Source organism: Martes martes, assembly GCF_963455335.1.
Source record: "Martes martes genome assembly, chromosome: 16".
Classification (NCBI taxonomy): Eukaryota; Metazoa; Chordata; class Mammalia; order Carnivora; family Mustelidae; genus Martes; species Martes martes.
Genome location: NC_137904.1, coordinates 52,386,081 through 52,412,026, shown reverse-complemented (window position 1 = coordinate 52,412,026; position 25,946 = coordinate 52,386,081). Strand labels below are relative to the sequence as shown.

The 25,946-nt window shown below is 52.9% G+C and overlaps 1 protein-coding gene across 1 annotated transcript in view; it reads left to right on the top strand.

Annotated features, from left to right (window-relative positions):
* The window catches only part of PRKCA (protein kinase C alpha), a gene marked incomplete at its 5' end in the record, with an annotated part of 384,835 nt that overhangs the window by 326,373 nt on the left and 32,516 nt on the right, over positions 1-25,946 (top strand). Inside the window, 5 exons of the mRNA XM_080825828.1 lie at positions 7,411-7,548; positions 8,608-8,781; positions 11,168-11,259; positions 13,831-13,893; positions 14,844-14,982. Coding sequence (XP_080681954.1) covers positions 7,411-7,548; positions 8,608-8,781; positions 11,168-11,259; positions 13,831-13,893; positions 14,844-14,982 — 606 coding nt within the window. The remainder of the gene's footprint in view (positions 1-7,410; positions 7,549-8,607; positions 8,782-11,167; positions 11,260-13,830; positions 13,894-14,843; positions 14,983-25,946) is intronic.

The following is a 25,946-nucleotide window of genomic DNA, read 5'->3' as shown; positions in this document are numbered from 1 at the left end:
CATCTCCCAGTTTTCACTTGAAACTGCCCCCGCCCATAACGAGCTGCATACAGAGAGCCCCTGACCACACACACAGACAGCTCTTCAGACAAAGGGGTTTCACACGCATCCACACTTCAACCCCAGCCTGGGAGAATTAGGAGTTGCAGTGGTCAGTTTCACTTTGTATGATGTGCTTTACAGAAACTCACCGTAGTGGTCCTTGAAATTTGTGAACACCTTCGATGATTGCAGACTGTTAGGACTCTTGGTGAATGTATCTGGGGCGTAAAATGAGATGTGTGTTGATTATTAGGAAATTGTCCAAGGAGGAGAGCACGCTAAGTCACAGTGTCTTCCTGCACGGTTGTAGCCCCCGAGGGAGCTACAGAAGATGCTCCCGAAAGCGGAGAGCAGCTGGAGCGGAGACCCAGTTCCTCTCCTACCCCAGCGGGGGGAGCACAGAAGCAGAGAAGCCCACAGGAACCTGCCACAGCCTCCCCACAGGTCCTGAGCTCCTCCTGAGCCCGTCTGCAGCCTTGACACACACCCATAATCACAGGGTGTCTGGGCCATGAGTCAGCCCAGCAGAACCCTGACCCTGGTGATCTGCCTGTGCTCACAGAGGCCTTCAGTCCACAGGCAGGGTGCAGGTAGAAGCCAGGAGCCCCAGGGAAATGCAGCTTCTCCTTCCCAGGGCAAAGGAAAGAGGACCATGGTGAAGGATGTGATGGGAGGCTCTGGACTGTGTGCTTTTGCAAAGGATTCGTCATTTCAGCTTCAGCATAGCCCAGGGATGCAGAGGTCTTAGAACGACTGTGTGACAGATGAGCAGTCTGACGCCCAGAGAGGCTGTATCATCTGCCCAGAGTCACACAGCGCAAATAGGTAAAGCCAGGATTTGATCTAAACTTTGGAATCGAAGTCTGGGGCTCTTTCCAGAATTTGTCATTGATTTTATATGATGATTGAGGATTATTGCAGATGGAAAGGGTCCCAGGGACTCTGAAGGGCCTTCAAACTGGGAGAAATATTCTGTCTTAGACTAGCACATCTGACACGTGCACAGGACTCACTTGAGGGTCTTGTTAAACCTGCATGTTCTGATTCTGCAGGTCTGGGATGGGGCCCAGGCATCTGCTTTCCTGACCAGCCTCCCGGCAGTGCTGGCACCACTGATCTACAGACCGCACATTGAGTAACAGGGAGCTAGCCACAGTACCTTTGCGCTGCAGGTTCCCTGGAGGAAAGTCTACATCATACTGCTCTGATTTCCCTAGCATCTGGCCCCATGTCTGGGGCATGACAGTCACACAGATACTTGTGGAATAAATGGTAGAATGTTCTCAATTCATCAACAAGGACCATGAGTCAAATCAAAATGTGTCCTGAGCAGGAACTCAGGATTTGGAATTGATCAGCAAGGAGCATGACCAGTGGGCTCACGGGTGCTTCCCATCTCAGCCCCAGTCAACGCCCTGCCCCTCCTCTGGATGCCGGGCTTCGGGAGACATTCTGCCTCTCCTTTCGGGGTATGAATCCCCATCTGCACACACAGCCCAGCAGGGCGTCTGGCCGTGCAGGGAGTGTTTGTGTCGCTGCAGGAAAGGATGTTGGCGCGCTTATTCTGAGGCCTCCCTGGGTCTGCTGAAATCTCTGCACTTAGGCCATCGGCTTCAGCTTTATCCCCGGACATACACTGATTTTATTTGCGCTCCTGGTGAAGTCTGAATTACATTCATGACAACAGGTTATGCCGACAGTACACAAGCTGAGAAGCAGCGGTCTCTGTTCTGCCGGGAGACCAGTCGCCAGACAACCCACTCCAAAGTTCAAAGAAAGGAACCGTCAGCCCAGAGGCTCAGTGTTGGTCTTCCCTCGGATCCCAGCAAACTCCAGGGCCATCAGGACTTGTCACTGGAGGAATGTTCCTTCAGAGAAGCTTCTGAGAGCCCAGTTTCAGCTCGCTGGCCCAGCTAAGGTGTCTCGCGTGGCCTTTGGGGAGCATCACCCTGTGGCCGACCTCCCTAAAGGCACAGGTGCCCTCACAGCCTTTGTCTGTGGCTGTGCCAGCATGAGTGGTGACCGCTTGAGGGAAGGAGTTCCCATTGTACTTGAACATCTAAATGCAGTATTCAGGGGCCACCCTATGAAGTGACATACCTGGTAAGAGCTGCTTTCCTGTATGAACATCGGGCAGATGGCTGTCCAGTATTGGCTACCAGCCAATGACTTGGCCTCTTCAAATTCTGTCGTAGGACTCAGTGAAGACGTATGATTTTGAATGAATGAATCAATCAACCAACCAATCAGTTAGATAGCGAATGTGCAGTTTTGTGCCCAGCACAGTGCCTGGCCTAAAGACACACAGATGAGTAAGATGGTCCGTGCCCTCCAGGACCTCACAGTCTGATGAGAAAGATCAGCAAATCCTCAGAAAAGTTTCATCTGTTCGTTTAGGTTCCCCCAGTCGGTCAGCTCTGCCACAGGGTTTTGAGAGCAAGGAGTTCATGTGGGAAGTGATCCCAAGAGACCTGGGGTGGGGGGCAGGGGAGCAGGGATGGGATCCAGGGAAGGGAGGAAGCCAGCTAAGGTAAGGGCATGGTAGTTATCCAGGTCATAACATGGGGGACAGGCTGGAGCCCAGTCCTGCTGGGGAACGAGGGAGACAGCATGGGACCCACTTCCTTGTGCACCGGTTGAGGCCACGACTTCCTGGGGTGCCAGCGTGGGCATTTCAGGCCTGCTCTGCAGGTGTGGCCCCAACAGAACCCGCAGACAGCCTCTGATGTGCACAGGGGTGCAGAGCCGAAAGCCCCGGGGATGTGGGCTGGTCATAGGCCATGTCTCCCCAGCTGGGAAATTCCAGGAGGAAGGAGGCATCAAGAAGACGGAGAGGCGGTGCGTGAGCGGGATGTGGTGGATGAACAAGATAGCAAGGCCCTTGCGGGAAGAGCGGCCAAGACTGGAGGCTGGAACAAAGGGGCCAGAGGGTCGTAGGACCGAGGTCAGAGACAGAGCTGACAGCCAAGGGGCTCTTCCTCATCCTTTGTGACAGCTCGGCCTTTGTCTGTCCAGCAGATGAGAAGCCAGGGAGGCAAGCCAGGGTCCCTCCAGGGAATATACCAGGGAGGTCACAGAAGTGGGGACCCTAGAGGCCAGGCTGCCTCGATGGAGAGGTGGTGAAGGAGGCCCTGAGAAGAGGCCAGATTCTGGACCTAATCTGCAGGTAGATGTGGCACGACCTGCTAATAGATAAGCTGAAGAGTGTGAATGGAAGAGGCGTTAAACAAACACACCATAAGTATTCCCAAGTCGCCCTATGTACTGTTGAGAGCAGGGCTGCGGGAGGGAGAATGGCAGCCGGTCTTTGGGGAGGGGTCCTCTGAAGAGAGGACAATCACGCTAGAGCCTGCAGGTGGGGAGAAGTCAGCCTGGGAAGGGGTGGGGGACTGCACTCCCACAGCATGGGGCGGCGGAGGGTGAGGAGAGGCAGCGGGGAGGGGCAACGAGGGGGGTTTGGCCAGAGGCTACCTGAATGTAGGCTGGAGGTGAAGGCAGTGTAGACCACCCTCCTGGGGGTCGTCTGCTCACCACCAGTCCCCAGCTACACAGCTGCTGGCATAGCCACTGGCTGTCTCCTCCAGCTGTGCCAATGATTAGACCCAGGTTGAGCGAGGGACTTGCCGAAGTCAGGCCCAGGCCACTGAGGTTTTGGTCTCATAGAACTGACTGCCTTAGAAGAGTTGCTTTTGCAAACTCCGCGTGGGCAAAGGCTCCATGCCGTCCCGCAGCCAGACCTGCCCGTGGCAGCATGGGAATGACTCCAGAAGAAGCTTCCGCAGGGGAAGTGTGGAAGCCACGTCTCTCTGCACGAAGCCCCCCAGGCTGCTCTTATCTCAGGACTGCCGGGAGCTGGGGGGAAATCCGTCTCGTCCTCTGGGCCAGGCCACTTTCTAGCCTGCCCCCCTGCTGGAGAGTGCACCCCGTGTGGCAGCCTGGCCCGTCTCCTTCCAAACCATCCCCCTGCTCTGCCAGTCGCAGGGAACCCAGCTCTGCTTCTAGCTGCAGAGACGCGAGAATGGAATCTGCCCAGAGCAGGGAAGGAAGCCAGTGTCCTTCCTCCCTCCAGCTTTCCCTCCCAGGAGCGGGAGACTCCTTTGTCGACATTCCTCCCAAATCTCAAGGATTGATTCAGAGCGGAATCTAAGATCCTGCTGCAGTCATGTTCAGAGATACTCAAATGCAAAAATGCTTTCCTTGCATTTACATCCCTTTGGGGAAAATCTTTTCCCTGTAACTGGACTAAGGTCACAGCACAAACCTCCTTGGCTGGGTTATGGCCCACGGTGAGGGCAGTGTGGTCTGTCCTTAGAGCAGCCCACCATCCCTCTTTCGCTGTCTGTGGTGCTGAAGTGTCAAAGGAGGCAGGAGCAGGGACTCTAGGAATTCACAGGAGTGGAACCCCTGGTGAGGAACCCCGCGCTTCAAATGCAGCTGGGTGTCCCTGGACAGCCAGGCACGATCACAGCCTCACCCAGGTGAAGACGCTCTTCGACTGTTTCAAGCGCCTCCGAGCACTGAGTCTGTCGTGTGGGGGCCTTTTCAGAATTTACCGTGAAGTTCCTGACAAAATAAAATGAATCTCCTCGTGCCTCTTTCAGATAACGTTTCTTTTTATTTTTTTTTTTTTTTAAAGATTTTATTTATTTATTTGACAGACAGATCACAAGTAGGCAGAGAGGCAGGCAGAGAGAGAAGGGAGGAAGCAGGCTCCCTGCTGAGCAGAGAGCCCGATGCGGGGCTCGATCCCAGGACGCTGGGATCATGACCTGAGCCGAAGGCAGCGACTTTAACCACTGAGCCACCCAGGCGCCCCTAACGTTTCTTTTTAAAAATCAAAAGAACAGAACTGAGTGGCATCGTTGGTTTTCTCATCTCACACTGGAACTTCCTGATTGTTCACTGCAGCATTGACGACACACACCAGAAAGTTTATCAACTTGGAATCATTCCTGGGGCAGATGTTTGGAGTGAAAGAGGACTTCCGCTATCCGCCACCTCCGTTTTGATCCTGGTCTCTACCTTCTAAATGATTAAGTTCTCCTTTCCAGCTTCTCTCTAAACAGGCATGAGACGGTCTGGGCAAAGCATCCCATGATGGGGACCGAAACTACCCTCTCCTGCAATAAGGAGTACGCTGCGCCAGCAAGACCCCCGCGTGATTGACCCCCAAGACAGTGATCAACTTGACCTTCACTGCCCAGCTGCATGCATGCACCCACAAGCCTCTGCCCTGCACTTTCCTTACGTAGTCCTGGGAGTGCTTTCAGCACTTTGGAGACGGTCCCTGAGACAGTAGTCCACTGTCTTCCTGGTGCTGGCCTCCCCGAAATAAATTACTTTCTCAGTTCACCACCCCACGTTTGTTTGCCTTTGGACTTTGTCAGTGGCAAGTGGTCAAACCTGGTCTGTTTGGGACCCCCGGAGCCAGGTGCTCCTGCATTCCTGCTTCCTGGCTTCCAGGGGACAGGGCTGGTCCCACAATTGAGAGGGGGGGTCCTGATGTAACACTAGTGGTTATGTCTTTGCTCTTTCTCACAAGTCTGTCTAGACATTCCTTCCATCCTCTGTCAAAGGGGAGGCCAATTTATGTATTACTGTGGTTCAGTTTTTTGTCTTTAAATAGTGTCAGTGTATCCAATGACCCCCAGGTTCATGAGTGTGTCCCTCCAGGCACTGCCGATAGAGGAATATAGTACAGCTGTAAAAATACTTTCAGACTCGAAGCAAAAATGTTAGGGCCATCTTTGCCCCACGTCTTAAGGTCTCTGCAAAAAAGTGGGGGCCATCTTTCCTCCGTGTCTTAATGTCTCTGCGTACATGGATGTGCTCAATTCAAGCATGCATCCAGCCGTGAGGTTTGATCTTTACACAGACATGTTTTTATCACAGGAAAGCATCCCCTAATAGCACAGCCTCTGACGAACACACTCAAGCTTCACTTCCTTATTCAGCCAAAAGTAGAGCGCACGCCCTGTGCCGAGCCCTGCGTGAGGCCTGGGGATCCGGAGATGGCCCAATCCGCTAATGCAAAGCCTCTTCCCCAGAGCTTGGCACAAGGTGCCTGCTCAGAAACTCAGGGACGAAGGGCCGCTGCTGCTCTAAGGGAATATGGGTGATTCCTCAAAAGCCGCCTCTGCTGTTAAGGAAAACATGTCAGATCCCCCGTCTTCCCGCAAGAGAGAGCTCTTGCTTGCAAAGCCCAGAATGCCTTCTTTATATCGTGTACCTTCTTTTTCATAACCACACAGACTTGAGTGATGTCTTGGCCCCTGCTCGGAAACTCAAAGCTGCACTTAGGTCTGCTGCAGGGTTTGCCGGGGCGGGGGGGGGGGGGGTGTCTACCCTATCATTTAGAATGTATCCAAAGCCACAGTCTTTGCCCTCGGGCTCAGGGCAGTGACAGTTGAGTCACACTGCAGGACCTGGCCTTTTCAGCAGCTGACATGCCCAGCAGCTCGTGCCCTCAACGTCAGGCAGATGTTCTCCAGGCAGAGTTGGGGGGAGAGTCTCTGTGGGCTCCTTTGCTGAGTGTTGAGACCTTCCCAAGTGATGCCATTAGCCTTTCCTTTTTGGCTGAGCCTTCTTGCCCTCTTTGACCTTTAATCCAAGACGCTAACTCTTCAACCAGAACAATGAGGGTGTAGTTTCTCCAGCACCTGTGTGTAGCAGGAACCTGGCTTATTAAAAAAACACCTTTTGGTAACTGACAGGTCACTGACCAGGGATGCTTCAGGTTCAGAGGGTGCTGGGTGTTTGATATGAACGCAGGTTCTCATGCACATCACCATTTTCCTGAGTTCAACTCTTGACTTAAAACAACAATAACCACAACAAACCCTATGTTCTTATTGTGCCTTTTAAAGTAGCAATAAATCATCCCCACAGCTTGCCGGTTAAGACGTTCCTCTCCAGGAAACCCCTTTTTGCTAGGATACAACTCTCCTTTATGCAAATGAATCTTAGATTGGAAAAATCTACAAATAAGAGCATCAGTGCACAGTTTATTTCTTTTATTATGTTAATCATTGTGAAGCACCGTCTTCCCCCAGAAGTTAACTTCTAAGTCCCAGAATGAGAATCAGCCTGCCCTTGTCAGAGTCCCATGACTTGGTAAACAATGTAAAGGGTTGTCTCTTGATAGGTAAGGGCACTTTTTTTTTTTTTTTGCTACTTTGCAAATGTTACCCCTAGGGTATATATAACCACTGACTTTTGAATAAGTATTTCATTGCCCTGTGATTTCTTTTCTTGCCCCCATCCTACCTCCCACCTCCCATATGCCCTCAAGCTTAGTTAAATGCTTTCTATCACTGTTTTTCCTGGGAAAAATGACCCATCGATTTCCTGTGTGTGCTTTTTGTTTAGAAAGCCAAGCTTGGCCCTGCTGGTAACAAAGTGATCAGTCCTTCAGAAGACAGAAGACAAACTTCCAACAACCTGGACAGAGTGAAACTCACCGACTTCAATTTCCTCATGGTTCTGGGGAAGGGGAGTTTTGGAAAGGTAAGAGGACCCTCGTCTGGAGGTCGGGGGAAGGGGTGAGGGGAGGGGCAGGGGGGATTTGCAGAGAATGCCGGGGATCGGGTCTGTGCTCCCTGAGGTTTCCAGAGCTGTCCTTGGAGTTTCCCCATTCTCTGTACTCCTTTCTCAGATGCCCCACCTACCACTTCATTTCATTAAAAACAATTGTACCCAGAAAGCTACAGAGGGTTCACTGTGTGCCCCTATTTCCATGTTGAGAACAGAGCATGTGCTCTGAAATGTAGGTTGAATCGATAAGTTGAATCAATAATTTTCACAACTAAATATTATAAGTTAATTTGTGGAGCGCCTGGATGGCTCAGTCAGTTAAGCATCTGCTTTCGGCTCAGGTCATGATCCCAGGGTCCCTGGACCGAGCCCCACATCAGGCTACCCATTGAGGACTCTGTTTCTCCCTCTCCCTTCCCCCGCTCACGCTCTCTCTCGCTTCTCCTCTTAATCAAAACAAATAAATTTCAAAAATCTAAAAATTAGAAAATTAAAATTAAAAGTTGATTCGTAGTGAGCGAATGTAATAGCTGAGAGTCGCTGAACAGAGTTTCTTCAGCAATGAACCTATTTGTCTGCATTTGGCTTCTCTGGCCCCAAATCTCACGATGGATCCAGGAAGTGATTTCCAATCCCGTCTCTTTGTCTTGGCTCCCGACTCGTGAGCAGCTTATAAAGGTCAGTCACATTTTTGCCCAAAGGATGCTCCTGAAAAACATGCCTACTCAGGCCAATGCTGAGGACCACGTCGATTCCTTCCCGCAGCCACCATAGCGCCACCATGTGGCCAGAGCCTTTGCAGCGCACAGACCGGGACAGCGTCTGAACTGTCCAGTGCCGGCAGCATTTTCTGTGCGCTGCCATGCGAGATTTCAGAATTGGCCCACGAAGCGGAACTTGATGAATATGTGCATAGCTCGTGTTTACAAATGTGCACCAACTGAACGGCCGCCTGACCGGGTCCCCCCACCCCACCCCTGGTTTCCGGAGGTCTGCTTCGAAGCTTTCAGGTTGCCTTTCGTCTGCCCTCAGGTGATGCTCGCCGACCGGAAGGGCACAGAGGAACTGTATGCCATCAAGATCCTGAAGAAGGACGTGGTGATTCAAGATGACGACGTGGAGTGCACCATGGTGGAGAAGCGAGTCCTGGCCCTGCTGGACAAGCCCCCGTTCCTGACACAGCTACACTCCTGCTTCCAGACCGTGGTGAGTCCCCCGGGGCTGCGCCGTCTCCGTGGCTCAGCACACGGCGTGCTCTCAGGGGCCACCCCTGAGCCAGCGTTGTAAGCATCTGAATCCACCTTCCTCCGGTGGAGAAGGCTCAAGAAAGCCTCTCGCTCTTACGCCACTGGTAAACTTGGGGAGCCCTCTCTGTGGGATGTGCCCTACTTACAGGCTTGGCACTAATTTTATTTAATTCGGCAAACATGTGTACCAGAGGTTTTCCATCTACTGGGCCATGTGCTAAGACTTGAGGCTACACCACCAATAAAAGAACCCACAGTCCTGGCTTTTGAAGACCGTGGATCCCGTTGCCAAGCATTGCATTAGAACCCAGGGAAAATTGATCTCCTAAAACAGTGTGTTCTTATGCACTGCACACAGCAGGCTTGGCAGTCTGGCCTGTTTCGTACAGCCCATGAGCTCTAAGAAAGGTTGGAGGAGGGAAAAAAAAAAAGAATGATATTTTGTGACGTGTAAATTAGATGAAATTCACATTTCAGGGTCCGTGAGTCATCTTCTTAGAACACGGCCATGCTCCTTCATTTTCCTGTCATCCAGAGTGGCTCTCCTGTTTCGCGGGCTGAGTTGAATCGTGGCAAGACACACCCAAAGCCTAAAGTATTTACTGCCTAGCCCTTTACAGAAAGTCTGCCGAGCCCTGTCTTACAGTATAATGAAAAAGAGGACGAGAGAGTTCCAAAGCACTGGCCCCACAAAGCACCCCTTTGTGGGGCCAGGGCCCTGGCATGGAGCTTTGCTGGTGACCCGCGAGAAATATAAACATTTCGAGGGTACCGTTGTCAGGCATGCCCGAAGACAGGCCCTCCACCCCTCGGCAGCTCCCCTTTTTAGGATGTGGCTCAATATTCAGTAGCTATAATTATTACTGTCACGATTATAATTATTTTCAACTTTCTGCTGGCCAGAAAATGACTTTCTGTTTTCCATCTCTCTTTAAAAATCTCCTGGGAGGCCCCCCTCAGTGCTCTTGGATTTTAGAATCTCCGCATGACCCTGACCGTGGAACCGCACGGTGTCGGGGGCAGAGGATGGGCTGCAGAGCAAGGCGCCGGCCACTGCATGTCATCCCGGTGCGGGTGGCACCGCCAGCCCCTTCTCCCAGTAGCGCCTAAGTAGCGCCCAGGAGGGAAGCGCAATATGGCAGGCAGGGAGCTGTGTCTGCGAGTCCCAGCCCAGATCCCATCCCCCAGCTACACTGATGAAACTCCGGGAAGCAGCAAAACACGGAAATAAAGACAGAATTAAAATTCATCACAGGAAAGCTAGTGATGGAAGCTCCGGGAGCTGTTTCCTGGATGCTAGCGACAGCCTCATCATTTTTTTTCCCTCCCTGTGCGACACTTTAATGTTTAATAACTTCCATGAAGTGGTGATGTTGCCTAGAAGCGAGCAGAGGTCGGCTTTCACCTGGGTGTGCTCTGCCGTGAGCTGTTTGGCTCTTCAACCCCATCGCTCCCCATCTACCCCACTGCAGTGTCCTCATAAATATGCAGCTTTATTGGGGTCCATGAGGTACGCCCTCCGTGGGGCCAGCATTGAGCACACCAGTGACAGAGAAAATAAAAAAACAACACTGGGGCCTATTACGGGTGCAGAAGCACATTGCATTAGTCTCTCCCCATATAGTCCCCTCCCCCACAGTAAATACCATCGAGGATATATAATTTAGGAGCCCAGCCTGACTCACGAGACTTGTTTCCAGAAGCTTCCAGTGGAAACACATGACTACTACACCACTGAGTGTTGCAAACCAGCAACACTTGTTAAAAGTAGGGCACCTGGGTGGCTCAATGGGTTAAGCCTCTGCCTTGGCTCAGGTCATGATCTCAGGGTCCTGGGATCCAGTCCCACATTGGGCTCTCTGCTCAGCGGGGAGCCTGCTTCCCCCTCTCTCTCTGCCTGCCTCTCTGCCTACTTGTGATCTCTCTCTGTCAAATAAATAAATAAAATCTTAAAAAAAAAAAGTAAATAATTGACCCATTTTGGTTCTTCACACCACCCCTAATGTAGACGTGTAGTACATGTGCAGGAGAAAAGGGAAGAGCGTTTGAGACCGTTGCTACGGTAGGGAGTGCCCGGAACCGGAAGGGGACCGCCATGTGGACAGAAAGCCGTTATTTCAGAGTTACGTTAATGACTTTATACATCCCAGGGCCCTCGTGCAATAGGGTTTATTACTTAGGTCTTATCCGGGAAGAAAAATTTTGCAGGGCTCCAGCGAGCAGACCTGCCAGCATGGCCCACGGTTGACTGACTAATGAGAAAGCAAAACACAGTCTAGAAAGAGTGAGGGAAGCTTCTTGGCCGGTGGCCAAGCCCTGCTCACGTGTTGAACCTTTGTCTTCAGGACCGGCTGTATTTCGTCATGGAATACGTCAATGGCGGGGACCTCATGTACCACATTCAGCAAGTGGGAAAATTTAAGGAACCACAAGCAGTGTGAGTATTTTTTTTTTTTAAGTTCCTTAATTTAGACAGGCCACGGGGACCGCTGTTGGGTGAAATACGGGAGTGGGGCTTTGCCCACCTCGGGCCGAGCACCGTCTCCTCCCAGGGGGCAGACTTCTTGGTTTGGGTCCGTCGCCACTTCCGAAGGGAGGTTCATTCTACATCCGGTTGGTTGGAGACGCTGGTGTATCCCCTTGTCACCCATTCTGTCACCCATTCCTCCCTCACTGACCGAGTCGGCCACTTGTTATTAAACAAATGATTATTGCACAGTCACGACACACCAGGCACTGGGGGTGGGAAAGGCTGTCTGCCCTCCGGGAGCTCAGCACCTGACCCGGGGTAGGAGAAGTCACTCGCCAGTCATACCGTGTACCCATAACGTTAGAGGTAGCACGTGAGCCCTGGAGAAGAGGGGAGTCGCGGCATGGGGAGGGAACCTCCTCAGGAAATGCCCGAGTCAGCGAGCAGGAAGGTGGTTTGGGATTGGGGGTACGGGGGCTCTGGGTGTTGAGCCTGATGGAGGACCTGGCTGAGGCCCATGGAAGGCTGGGGAGGGCTTCAGGGGGGCCTCACAGCGTCGGGCTCAGTTTTCACTGAGTCCCGTGACCGAGAGGGGAAGAAAGAGTAGGGACTGGTGCAGCGGGGCTGGTGAAGGTCTATATAGACGAAAAAGGATGGAGCCTTCATCAGGTCTTGACCCTGGAGCCAAAGAGGAGGAAGGGTCTTTGAGAAACGTTCTGGAGGAAGAAAAGCAGAACTCGGTGTAGAACAGAGAAACCTCTTCCGGGTGACACCTCATTTTAGGTTTGGGAGGGGGCAGCCGCCAAGGAGGAGACGATATGGAGGAGGATCGTGAGCTCGGTGTGGAGAGTTCCATGGGGATGGAGGAGGCAGCAGCAGAGGGGAGAGACTCAGCCCTTCGAAGGGAGGACCTCGGTACATGAAAAGTCACCCTGCTTTCCAGGGGCCAGGAGGTCACAGGACACACAGCAGAGGCAGATATATACAAACAGCTATTTTGGGGGTGCCTGGGTGGCTCAGTCAGTTAAGCGGCTGCCTTTGGGTCCGGGGATCGAGCCCTGCATCGGGCTCCATGGTTGGCGGAAAGCTTCTCCCTCTCCCTCTGCCTGCTGCTCTGCCTACTTGTGCTCTCTCTCTCTAGCTCCCTCAGATGGATAAATAAAAAATCTTTTGGGGGGAAAAAACAGCTATTTCATTTCCCTTGGGGAGTATGCCTCATGGGCATGCCCCCAATTAATCAAGTCCGCAAATGTTAATTGGATCCTGACTGATGTTCATTGTGAAAGACAAAGCTAAAGAACTTTCAGGCTGGGTGGCTGAAGGCAGAAGAAGGCATGTTTTGGTAGCAAGCTGAAAAAAAATGCAAAAGGAGATTTTTTTTTCTTTCTTTGTCTTCATTCTCAGATTTCCTTATTAATCAAACACACGAATGCCCATCAGATTTTTGTTATTGTCGAAGGGGGATTTTTATTTTCTATTTAGATTTTTACTTCTCAGTTTTCAGAAATGTCTGTCTTTATCCGTGTCTTAACTCTGTTAGAAAGCATCAAAATGCTTGGGTTGTAAAGTAAAGCTTGATGACAGAGCTGTAAAGAGCTAGTAGCAAAACAGCCACCTTATATTATAAGGTGACATCAAGGTGTCTCGTCCAGCCCTCTTGCGTGTGTGTGTTCTTATTTTAAAAATACAGAAGAGCTTGAAAAATCATGTAAAAGTCACCTGCAATCCCATCAATTTCCCTCCCCCATCCTGTCCCTCCCCTGCCAGCCCTCAGGGGGGCCCCCCTCACCCCTCCCCATCAGAGTTCTGCACCCATCACTAGAGGTTGTTCTCTGCTCGTGTAGACATTGCATGGATTTCAAGCCTCCCAGGTGTTGGCACAGACAACGTTGTGGATTCTCAGACTTCAAAGATTCCTAAATCCTATGCACATTTGAAAACCTCTTTTAGCATTTACTCTGAGTTTATTATGAATTATTTAAAAGGGTAAACTTGAGCATGAATCATGGCGTGTGTCCCATTTATCCGAGCGCTTGGGGTGGCGACGGTGGGGGGGGGGCGGTGAGGACACCTGCTATACCGAGCACCTCGCACACACGCTTCTCCCCCTCCCAGGGGATCGCTGCCCTTTCAAACGTTAATGCATTCTGTCCAGGAATAGGAAAAGGGACCTTTTCTCCACTGTTCCCCAGTCCCGACACAGAATAGTCTAGTGGCCAGTCTTTAAGAGATTGTATTGGAGAATTCTTGTAAGCAGTAAATTAACTGTCCACCGGCCTCAGACAAGAAGTGCTTGTTTCTAGACAGGTAATAAACCTGTCTCTCTGACTTATTAGCTGTGAAGTTCCCGGGGAGGTGGGTGTGATAAAATGGCCCAGGGAAGGGCTAAGGGTTTGTCATCCGTAGGCTGATGCTGATTTCTGAACCATCCCGGGGTCCTACATTCTTTTGCCTCCTTGATGCCTGAACTGGAGGGAACAGAATATTCAGGAATCCAGAGAGCAAGCCGGCAGGCCTGATGAGCATTTTCTTTTGCAGATTTTATGCGGCAGAGATTTCCATTGGATTGTTCTTTCTTCATAAAAGAGGAATCATATACAGGTGCGTGTTGAAGCTCCTTTGCCAGCAGGGCACCTGGGAGTTCTCCCGGACCTCTGGACCCTCACATGCGTGTGATTCTCTTGGGGGGGGACTTAAGGCACGTTGTTGAGGACCCTCGAGGTGACAAAGACCTGCCGGCACCCATCTTTGTCTGCAGCCTGAAGGCAAATCGGAGCCACTATGATCTCTGGGCCTCAAAAGATTTTGTATCTCGTTTCTGCTTCCCACAAAAAAAACATGCTTTTCTCTCCACCAACAGTTCCTTCCTCTGCCTCTTTTTTTTTTTTGAATGGAGGTCAGGGAGCAGCAGAAACTGAATTTCTGTTACAGAATTTCTGTTATAGAGGCTTGGCAGGAGACGAACACGGGGAGCTGGGGAGAGGCAGGGGGAAAACGATTGCGTTAAATTCTTCAAGTAGTTAGCAACAGTCAAAGTCTGATGCCGAAGAAAGGAGAACGTCTTCCAGGTTTAACTGAAGAGTAAAAGGATCTATGGCACCAGCCAGAATGCAAGGGACACACGTATGTGACCCAGCAAGGTTGTTCTGAACCTGGGATTTGGCAAACCTGGTTGGGTACCAGCCCCCACACCCCGCCATGTCTGGGATCCTAGTAAATCAAACGGCTGGGAGCTGCCCCAGACCTGCTAAATTAGAATCTGGTGATTCGCATGCTCGGCCAAGGTTGGGGATCACTAGTCCAACCATGTAGTCATTTATTTGGTGTGCATTTATTATGTACCTACTGTGTTCTAGGCACTACGGTAGGCTCTGGAGATTTCGGAAACTAAAAAACAAAACCCAGTCCTTCCTGGTCCCAGCTCTCCTAGGACTCATAGTTAATACACCATTGAGGTGGCAGCTAGTCAAAGATCCTTGTGTCTCGCTAGCTCCGGAACCCACCATACGATGTCATGGGAAGGACGCTGATGCTCTCCTGCTTCCCTGCAGGGATCTGAAGTTAGATAATGTCATGCTGGATTCGGAAGGGCATATCAAGATTGCTGATTTCGGGATGTGCAAGGAACACATGATGGATGGGGTCACCACCAGGACCTTTTGTGGGACGCCGGATTACATCGCCCCAGAGGTAGGGACTCTGATTTTCCTTGGTTTCCAGACCAGACCTTTCAAATCACAAATACAGCCCCCTTCCTGGGGGAATAGCAGATCAGCAAGACAGTGACCACAAAATAGACTAAACTAAATAGAGCAAAATAGGAAACAAGTATGAGAGCTCAGTGCATGGTAAGGGAATGTCTCCTTCTGTGGGACTTTGCTTTGTAAGCTGGGTGTACGGTAGATTGTGTCTCTTACACGGTCATCGTCAAGACAATTTAAGCTACACTGTTGGGCAGAAAAGGAGGGGATATTGCTTGTAAAAATGCTCTGCTTAGGAAAACTGCATCAAAAGGTGGGTCCGATGGTGGCTTTTTCAGAAAAGCAGAGTGATCAGTGCCCTAAATGACCCACTGGAATTGATCAGGGTGTTTAATCTAGGAAGAATATTCCAGTGTGGTTGTAAGGGGAGTGGTTTCAAGACGTGTGATCACAGCAGTGGTCATATTGCTTCGTCTTTGTCACAATCTTTTTGTTTTTAAAGACTTATTTATTTGAGAGAGAGAGCGCACGCAAGTAAGCTAATGGGGGAAGGGCAGAGGGAAAGGAGAGAGAGAATCTCAAGCAGACTCCAAATGGAGCCTGACCCGGGCCTCGATCCCACAACCCCGAGATCATGACCTGAGCCGAAATCAAGAGTCAGGCAGGTAACCGACTGAGCCACCCGGGCACCCCTGTTATGACACAATCTGAGTGATTTTCATCCTATTGCGAGCCTGCCTACATGCCCGTGACTGGGTGGGCTATAACCCTGGGTCGCTATGTAGCCAACTTTCTGTGCACGCACAGCCCAGTGGATGAAACGGGGTCTTCCCAGCTGAGCTCCAGCATGGTCAAAGCTAACAGATACAAAGTTACCCCAACCTTCCCTCTCTGGACCCTCTCGTGTTGGTGTTCGCAGTTGGCAGCTCATGTGGTATATTTTTAACCTGTTGCCCCACGCGTTTGTCTTAGAGGCAGTAGGTGTGACATGAGCTTAGGAGTCAGACCAATGTGTCCTTTAGCTCTGACTTTTCTTCACAGTCTGTGGGAACTCAGGCAAGTGCCTTAGCCTCTCAGCTCCCACATCCACAATGGCAAGTTAGAAATGATATCCTCCTTGTAGACTTGCTCTGAGGACAGAAATGCCAAATCCAGTGTTTTGTACCTAGTGCTACCCTCCATGGTAGCCAGCGGTCCACAAGGGAGGCTTAATATTTTTTCCCATTGTTAAGAGGTTCCTTGTTTTGTTTCTTATCTGCCCAGACAGTGTGGAAACACAGACTTCGAATATTTACTTAGAAACTTAAATTCTCAATGACGTGGCCAAAGGTGACATGGTATCTTGATAACATACCTTTGGGGGGTTTGTCCCCCAAAGAACTCACGTATCACTGTCTCGAGGCATAACGTGAGCTTACGTAGTCCTCAGACATGGAGAATGGGGAGAGCGTACAGTAAAAATACGGCTTCCTGATGCAGGATTTATTCTGACGCCTCTGCCGGCTGACATGCATTAAGCCGACTGTGATTATGAGCTTCGTCTTCTCCGTTTAACACCCACCAGATGCTATAAATGTGTGGTGACAGGAAGGCAGCGTTTTTTAGGAATAAAGGTGGTTTGAACTTCTCTCCAGTAAGACCGGTCTCTGAGATCAAACAAACAGCTTCCTGTGTTCAGTAACACTCCAGCCACGTGACATCACCAGGGACAAGGGCATCCGCGTAGATGAAATGTGCCAAATAGTGGACGTTCGTTGTCTTTTTTTCCCCTAATGTTCTTCATTGTATCAGTTTCCTGTTGCCGCTACAACAAGGAACCGTACAATTTGTGGACTAAAAAAATACAAATTTATTATCTTATGGCTCTGGGGTTTCAAAGTCCAAAATCCATCGCGCTGGGTCAAAGTCACGCTATCGGCAGGGCTGTGCCCCTCCAGGAGTTCTGGGGGAGTCCCGTCACCTTGCCTTTTTTTGGCCTCTGCGTGGCTACCAGTCATGGCATAATGTCTTACCATTTCTGACTTTTATGATCCCACCCGCACAGCCTCCCTCTGGTAGGACCATTGCGATTACATGGGACCCAGCCAGATAACCCAGGCTGGTCGCTCTGTCCCAGGATCCTTAATCACACCTACCAAGTCCTTTTTACCAGATAAAATTACCATAGCCACAGATTCCCAGACTAGGGCGCATACATCTTTGGGGAAAGGGCCACGGCCTGTCCTGCCACACTCATAATGGTGTCCTGCATGACCATATTTGCAAAAACTCCCAGCCCCCTCCTCCAAGGACACCTAGACACACTTCTAATGTATCTGGGTAACTTAGAGGCTTTTTTTTTTTTTAATTGTACTCATTTGTGTGTGTGTTTGTTTAGTTCTGTGTACCTCGACCACAAGTGTAGATTTGCGTCTCCAATGCCACCGCCAAGAAACAGTACGGTTCCGTCTCTCCTCTTGGCCTTTTAGAGCCGCACCCACCTCCCTCAGACCCCCCCTGCTGTCCCCATCCCTGGCCCCCAGCAACCACTCACCTATTTTCCGTCCTATAACTTTGTCGTTTCAAGAATGGCGTACAACAGAGTCATATGGTACCTAACCCTTCGAGATTGGCTTTCTCATCTGAGCACTTTCTAGAACTTTCTAGGCATCCTGTTGGAGTGCACGTCCACCACTTGGGCAGGTGGTGGAGTTACTTAAACATCCCGTGCCTCAGTTTCCTCCCCTGTAAAGTGGGGATGATCACATCTACCCCATAAGGTTGCTCTCTGTGACTTGGAGTATCGTCGGGCCCCAGGAAAGGTGGTCCTGCCGTGGGTGTTGTTCTGTCTTGACCCGTTTGCCACACAGTGTGGGGGCCTCTTGTGGTCTTCTGCTGCAGCCCCCCTCAGGGTCCGCACAGCATGACTCAGAAGAGGTACCCAAGGCAGTGAGGAATGGCCCACAGCCACCTTCCTGAGAAACCCAGAACCAGGCTTCCCTGCCAGACTCAGGCCCCCAGCAGACACAGGGACTGCCTGCCCCACGAAACCCCTGCTCTGCTCCTAAGTGACTTGTGTGCGTCCCAAGACTCACTGTGCCCAACAGGGTGCTGCTGGGACAGTCTCCACCGGGACCCAGCCCTCGACACACTTCACAGTGTGGACGACATGATGCTCAGGTGAGCAGAAGCCCAAATCTGTGTTTCGATTTTGGTTGACTTTCATCGCAAGCTGCACCACTTTGGGAATTCGATCAGTAATTCAGGCTGTTTTTACCTCCCGCCCGTGTTTTCCCCGTACGGATCCGGGAATGTGGCCTGTGTGGCCGCAGGAATAATTGCGGTGAAGAAGACCATATTGGTTCTGAGCTTCTGAATTTGCTCAGAGGTTAACATAATCCTGGCCTCTGTGTAAATCTTCCTGTCAGGCAGAGGCAAAAATAATTATCTTAGCTGGTATTTTCCCTAATAGGCAAAGCAGAGGCTTAAATATTTATGGCTGTTTGTTTAAAAGCCTTGAAAAGGATTAATACTGTGGCATCTCCTTAACCAGGGAGAGGTGCTAAGGCAAAAAGTGTCACTAAGAGACCGGATTCTGGAGTTGAGCTGGACACCCGCAAAGGGGGCGCTCGTCAGAATCTAATTCCCGGACCCGACCTCACAGCCTACGCCGTGCTTTCACACAGAGAGAATTCTTCGGGGTCGGTGCAAGTCCCTGAGAAGGACACACGGAAGCCTCCTTGGGGTTACTCCCCCATCTGAAAGCGATGTGGGGAGTGTGCGGGTCAGATCCCTCCCGGCAGCTGAGCACCAGGCTCCGAATCCCAGTGTGGCCCACTTTTTCCTGGGAGAAGGGGAGACGCAGCAGGGATGGGCTTGCTCTGAGTCCCTCCTGGCATGGTGGGAGCAAAGCCTTTGGAAAATGTGCCGTGCGGAGTCTTTCCGGTGGTTGGGCGAGGGCAGGGCACGGTAGATCACACCCATGACATGGGGACTGTCCACTCTGTACCAAGCCCGCCGAGCACATCTGGTTTGTCACGTTGCGTCTATGCACAGAGCTTAAGTGACTTGCCCAAGGTCACATGGCTGGTAACAGGCAGAAGTGGGATTTGGACCTGAGACGTTCCGGCCCCAGCTCCTAGACGTACATTCTGGCCACTTACTGCCCCAACTCCAGAAAGAAGAGAAAACTCTGCAAGAGAACGAGCACTGAGATATTGTACAACACGGGCGACGTCTTCCTGGAGTCAGGGACCTGAGTCACAGATGTCTTCACTGCAGTCCATGACGTGGGCCTGGATCCCTGCTGGTACTACTGAGCAGGACCCGTAGAAGCCACGGCCGACCACCAACAGCAAAGCCCCTCTCCCACATGAGGCAGCAATCAGCCAGATACTTGGTGCACCTGCCAAGGGCCTGGCATGCCCAGCAGGAGGACAGAGCCCAGCAGGGACCTGCGAGGGGGCCTGGGGCTGGAGGCGGTTCAGAATGGGCCACTGCCACCCAGGAGAGCCGCAGACTGAGAGACAGGGATGATTCCCCTTGGCAGGAACAGATGGTGCCCCAACACGGCTGAGGGAATGGTCCGTGGGCACGCGTGCTGTTCCCACAGCCAGCTGGCCGTGCGCAGATGGACAGGCTCCTGGGAGGTTTGGGGAGCTGGATGGCTTCAGAGAGCTGGAGGTCTGCCCTAGGGGGCTGTGGCTTCTCGTTTCATCCCTGTTGGAGGGGCAGCCCAGTCTTGCCTCTGACCACCTCCAGAAGACTGCATTTGTACGTAAAACTCGCCTGCTTGTTCAAAGTAAGAGAAACGTACGTCAGTAAGATTCAGCCAGTGGGCCACCAGCTGTAACCTTTTCTGGAGGGGGTCAGGGGTCACATCTGGAGGGAGCCACATTTTAGAAATGGGGGGGAAAAGGGAGACCAAGGGGTGTCCAGAGAGGTGGGAGAACTAGGGAGCCATAGTCTTGGATACCAAGGAAGGGGAGTGCTCTCGTGAACTCAGAGATGGCTGGGGACTGTGCAGGTCAAGGAGCTGGGAGTGGGGAGGGGGAGGGAATCCGGCCAGAGGGAACCAGCCATCCCTAAGAGCCGGTGGTGCCGACGTGGCAGGAGCTGAGTGTGAGCGCCAGCAGCCAGGCTGGGACCATGTCTTGGGGGGAGGGATGGCAGACAGACCGGGGAAGGTGGATGGTCACTCCTAGGGAAGCGAGATGAAGGGGGCCTCAACAAGGTTGGGAAGACCTTGGTACAACTCTGGGCCCACGGGAAAACGCTCAGAGAGGGCGAAAGAGAAGCTAGAGAGGGAATAGCACAGGCCATGAGGGAACGGGGTAGGGAAGCAGGAGGAAGGAAGAAAGCTGAAATCATACTGGCTGGCTGGCCTTTTCCAAGGGCAAGGCCAGGAAGGGTGGGGCTGGGGCCCGGGGGTGGGAGGGGTGCTCCTCCCACATCCACAGGCGGTGACAGGCGCGAGGCTCCTGGAAGTGACTGAGCAGGTAGTGGGAACCAGGGAGCGAGGCGAGAGCGGGGCTGAGTGTCTGCCAGAACAGGTGAATCCTAAAGAGTTTTGAGACCAGGCTCAGTGCGGGGAGGGGAGGAGGGGTGAGGGAGGGGAGCGCCAGAAGGGTAGGACATTGCCGCAAGAGCTGAGGAGGGAGTTCGTTTCTGAATTAAGCATCTTGGAGGAGCCTGGGACCCTTTGCTGTCTGCCCCCCTCCTCCCTAACCTCATCTCTCCCCTCGCCCTCCACCCCTCACCCCTGTCTCTCCAAACCCACCCCTGCACTGACTTCCTTACCATTCCCCAAATTTGCCGGGCTCTCCGATCCTCAGGGCTTTTGCTCTTCTCCTCGCCTCCCCCTGGGACGTCCTTCCCCAGCAGCGGGGGTTCCTCCGGCATCTCAGCTTGGATGCCCCCTCAAGGAGGCCATCTTTCCTGGTGACTCTGTTCAAACCTGCAGCCCTGGGTCCCCGCCCCGCTCTCCGTCCACGGCGCTCATCACCCTCTGACAGAGCACGTCATCGTGCTCTCACGTGCGTGTCTCTCTAGCCCACTCGGCCCCCCCATGGCGGGGCCTTTGTCTTTGGTTTCCTGCAGAGCCTCTCGCCCAGGCTCTGGGGCAGGGCCCCGCAGGCAGGGTGGGTCTGGGACAATCAGGTGCAGCATGGAGGAGGGGGCTGGCCACAGAACAGAGCTGAAGGCTGGGGAATTGAGGGGTCAGGAACTCGGGCAGGGATTGGACTGATGATCCCCAAGGCTGCCACCGGCAGGGGACCGCCACGTGCCTCACACCAGCGACCCACGAGAGCTGGTATGCACGCTGGGGGTCCGGAGTGTCTGAAGGCGTGGGGCATCAGCCTGGGTCCTCTAGAGACCCCAAAGTGCCGGCATATTGACCCCCCCCCCGGAGACGGTTCCTGGCCTTTGGGGAACAGGGTGTAGAGAAGGATGGAGAATAAAAGAGAATCTGAAAGTTAAATGAGAAAAGAACACACGAGATGCATGCAGCCAGGCAGTAAATTAGCACTTGCACAGCTGAGAAGAAAGGGGGAGATGAGAGGGAGAGCAGCCGGGGCTCCCCCAGGATCAGCGCTTCTGAAGTGCCGGCGGAGCTAAGAAAGCCCTTGATTAAAGACGGAGAATGATAAGCGATAAGCCGAAGGTGGCTTACGTTCTTTCAGAGGCCAGTTTCCCTCTGTGTGAGGTCACAGTCTGATGCCTCCGGCTTCGCAAGAGAAAATGAAGCCGCTGTCTTCCCTCCAAGAAATATTTAAAGAGCCAAGGCCGGGCTTTCCCTTGGGTTCTTCCTTAAATTGTGTAACTCTCCTCAGATCTTTTCTAGGAATTACGTTGGTTCCGCTCATCTCCGCTAGGGTCTGCCCGCAGCTCCCAGCCCAGCTGGCCCTGGTTTGTCAGCGTCACCCTGTTCTCTGGAGCACCTGGCGCCCCTCTGGGACGTCATGGCCATGAGGCACCTGTGACCCCGTCCTCCTTCCTGACGTCCTTCCCGTTCATCCTCCAGAGATAGCGGCTCCTGGTGGGCGAGCGGGACCCAGGGCGGAGGCCTCACAGACTCGGTTTCCTTTACTCGCCAGAGCAGCTCCACAAAGCTCGTGTCCAAGGCTCTGTTTTCCAGAGGGCGAACCCAAGGTGCAAAGAGATTCGGTCGTTTTTCCCACAGCCCCGGTTCAGGGCAGAGCTGGGCCTTGAACCCAGGGCCGGTCCGCTTCTCGCTGCGGAGGAGGGAGGGGACTGCAGGCATCGGCCCGGGGGCACCCCGAGTGGGCCACGATCCCGCTATCCTCCTGGCTCCCTCTCTTGTTTGCAGAGCCCCGCGAATGCCCTGAGCCTTCTCCCCGCGTGCTGGGGCTGCCTTCACCGGCCTTTTGTTTGGGGATTTGTTTAAATCCTGTAAAAATGGGTCAGAGATTTCTGAAATCTTATTTCACCTTTTACTTTGCCGTTGTGGGGGAGGGGGCGCTGAGGGTGTCTCCTGAGAGCGATGACAGCACTTACTCGTTTCCTGGCACATATCATGCGCCTGCATCTGTCGTCTCGTTGAAACCCTCCGATAGTCCTCTGAGGTGAGTTTTACAGACAAGGGAAAGGAGACATGGAGAGGACAGGCGCCCTGTCTGAGGCTCATGGACAGCAAATGACAGAGCAGGGACCCTGGCCCCCAATGTGCAGGTCTGTGGCCCTAATGTTGCCAGGGGCCAGGTCCCCCCCACCCCAGGCTATCACTTTACAGCCCTTTACCAAACACATCTGGAAAGACCACCAGGCTATGAGGCCCCCGATTCTGGAAGATCTTTTATTGCAGCGGACCGAGCTCCCCCAGGCCCAAGATTTATTCCTAACTCCCGGCTCATTGCTTTACTGCACAAGTAGTTGCCTCGTTCAGCTGCACAGTGAACGTCTGGAGGCCTGAGGTGAGGAGGGTCCAAGCGGGCGCCACACTGTGGCTCTTGTCCGCTCCCCTGGCACCGGCCACCCCCACCCACCACCCTGTGAGAACCAGTAACGAGGCGGTGGTGGCGGAGTTCGAGAGCCACCGGAAGGGGGACTAGCGGGCTCCGACAGTACGTCTGCTTCCTCACCGCCCCCGTCTGACCCTGCGCTGGGCCCAGGCAGACCAGAGGCCCCATCTCTGAAGGGAAACTTCCCGTTTGACTTCAGGTGGCTTTTTCTTCATCACTGCATAGTGAACTGCGGCTGCAGTTCTGCTCTTTTAAGAACCTGGGGTGACATTTGTAAAATGGGGACACTCACAGGACCATCCTCAAAGCATGGCTTTGAAGGTGAGGTGAGTTTCCCCGCGGCCGCCTCAGAGGAAGCGCTCCGTCCGCCCACTTCCGTCCGTGGCTGACCGTCGCTTCAGTTATCTGCTGCTGCGTACCAGCCGCCAAGCTTCATGGCTTAAAACAGCAACCACGTTACAGCTCTGATTCTGTGCGGCAGAACTTCCGGCGGGACGTGGCGGTGCTGACCCCTGACGGCTGGTGGGGGTGTTGGCTGCTGTGGCCCTGCTGTGTTGGGGGACCCAAGATGGCCTCTGGCTGTTGGCTTTTGGCTGAGGCCCCATGGGTCCTCCTCTGTGTGGTCTGTCTTTCCATGAGGTCTGTCACCACTCAGTCGTCTACCCAGAGCTTCTCAGCCCAGTGGCTGGCTCCCAAGAGGGCAAGAACAGAAGCCACAGGTCCCCGTGAGCCACACCTGGAACTTCACTGTGTCACTTGGACCACATTACGTGAGTCAAACAAGTCCCAGAGCCAGCCCACCTCTAAGGGAGGCGATAGAAATTATGTTTGCAGGGATGCAGGGTTGGGTGCAGGGGGGAGTGGCCTGGTCACCGTGCAGGAGGGCATACGGGATAGGAGGGGGTCACTGGGCCCAGTTTTGGGGGGCAGCTTGTTTTGAGCTCTGTGCTGGCCCCTGGGAGGCTTCTCAACCCAGCAGCCCAGAGAGGCCAGATCTCTAAGGTGCTGAGGACCCAGGCGAGAGGGGCCCCCACCCTGTGTTTTGGAGCTAGGATCAACAGGCCCCTTCTGCTAAGGGTGAGAGAGTAAATATTTCAGGCTTTGTGCTAATCTAAATTTTAGATTTTACCAAGAGGCAAAATTGAGCAACTGTTCCTGCCAAAAGGCCGATAGTCTTTTTCACGTTGTTTTCGTTGGACGTGTGCTCACAAGCAGCTCGTACACAAATGGGAGGCAGGCTGCATTTGGCCTGCAGGCCGTCCCCAACTTTAGATGGTTTCCCCCTGGCCCTCTGCCAGGCTTAGCCCGTCTTCTAGGGCTGGAGCGACCTGCCCTCTGGGGCCGGAGAATTCCCTTCCATGACCCACATGGGCCTCTTCCTACGATCCAGCCTTGCTAGGGACACCACCCTGACCGCATGTCTGATGGAGAGGCCAGGGGTGGCTGTTCGCAGGGCACAGCAGGACAGAGTTTGGACGCACAGGCCGAGGCACACAGGGTCTTCATAGATGTGAGGAAGGACTGAGAAGGAACAGGGAGTGGGCCATATCTCCCAGTACTGGAGTGGAGTCTGAGGGGTCCATGAATTCTATAGTCGACCTCCCCCTCCAGGTTATTGAGAAGTATTATGGACTGACTTTATGTCCCTTCAAAATTCATGGCATTCCCTAACCCTCCATATGCCTCCGTAGAGCCATAAAGCCTTTAAGGAAGTGTAGAAGGTCAAATGAGGTCATTAGATGGGGCCCTGATCCGGTAGGACTGGTGTCCTTACAAGAGGGCCAGGAGACAGCCCGAGGCCCCCTCACAGAAGAAAGGCTGGGGAGCCCCATGGGGAAGGAGCCTCTGTAGCCCAGAAGAGAAGCCTGTCAGAAACCAGCCCTGCCAACGGGTACCTCGATCTTGGCTCCCGGCCTCCAGGCCTCTGAGAACATGAATGAATACGGTTTGAGCCGCTCAGTCTGTGGTATTGTTCTGGCCACATGAGCTGACTCATACAGGAGGGTATATTGGTCACGGTGGTAGAAGAGAACATTTAACAGTTGGTTAGCTTGGTCAGTAACGTGTGTTCAGACATCTGGTATGTGGGCCTCGGTCACTCTTCTTCCAGTGTCCCCTGGACACCCATCACACACACACACACACACACACACACACACAAATGTTAGCGATGGACCCGTCCTAGACCAGGATGGACTCCTGCATTTAGGCTAGGTATAAATTATGTTGTAAACCAAGACATTTTCACGGCCAACACCATTGTCTCTCATCACGCGGAACAGGAAGGAGCGGTAAATGAGTCTCAAGGTCAGAGGCAAGAGGCAGTCTCTCAGAGGTCCTGGTCCCATCCCCAGCTCCTGCTTGCAGAGTGGACACCGGGAGGGCAGGGAGGCAAGGGCCAGGTTGAGCCCTGGCTCTGCTGTGCATGACAGCATGGGCGCTTGCTTGTGCCTCGACTTCCCCAGTGGTCAATAGAAGTGGTGCCCAGCACAGCCCAGCCCAGGAACTGTGCTCAGCGGTAGTTCAGATGCAGATGTGACCTCTGTTCCTGTTGGTATCCCAGTGTATCTCCCTGTGGCAGAGGTTCTCAAAAACCTCAGGCTGGGAGGAGAGCATCTAAAGAGGTGTTTGGTTTCTTCTGCGTAACGGGGGATTGCCGAAGTCTCGCTGAAGAGGTTGGGTGACGTGGTAGTGGTAAGTCCATTAGGAGGACGTTCTCCCAGCTCCGGCTCATGGTCACCGCCCTGATTTCTTCCGCGATCAGCACATGTTACCCAGGAGCTGGATAGAGATGAGCCCAAGCAGGAGATTAGCGCCTCCTTGGAAGAACCACAAAGACTTGAAACGGGGACACTTCCCCACATGGACCTTGGTGCTAATGTCTGCTCCGAGGGCCACCGAAGACCACGTCCCACAACTCCGCAGCGCACATCCCGGAGTTTGAGGAGTGCCAGGCTCAGGGGCGGCTCTCTGCAACCTGGAAAGGTGGGTG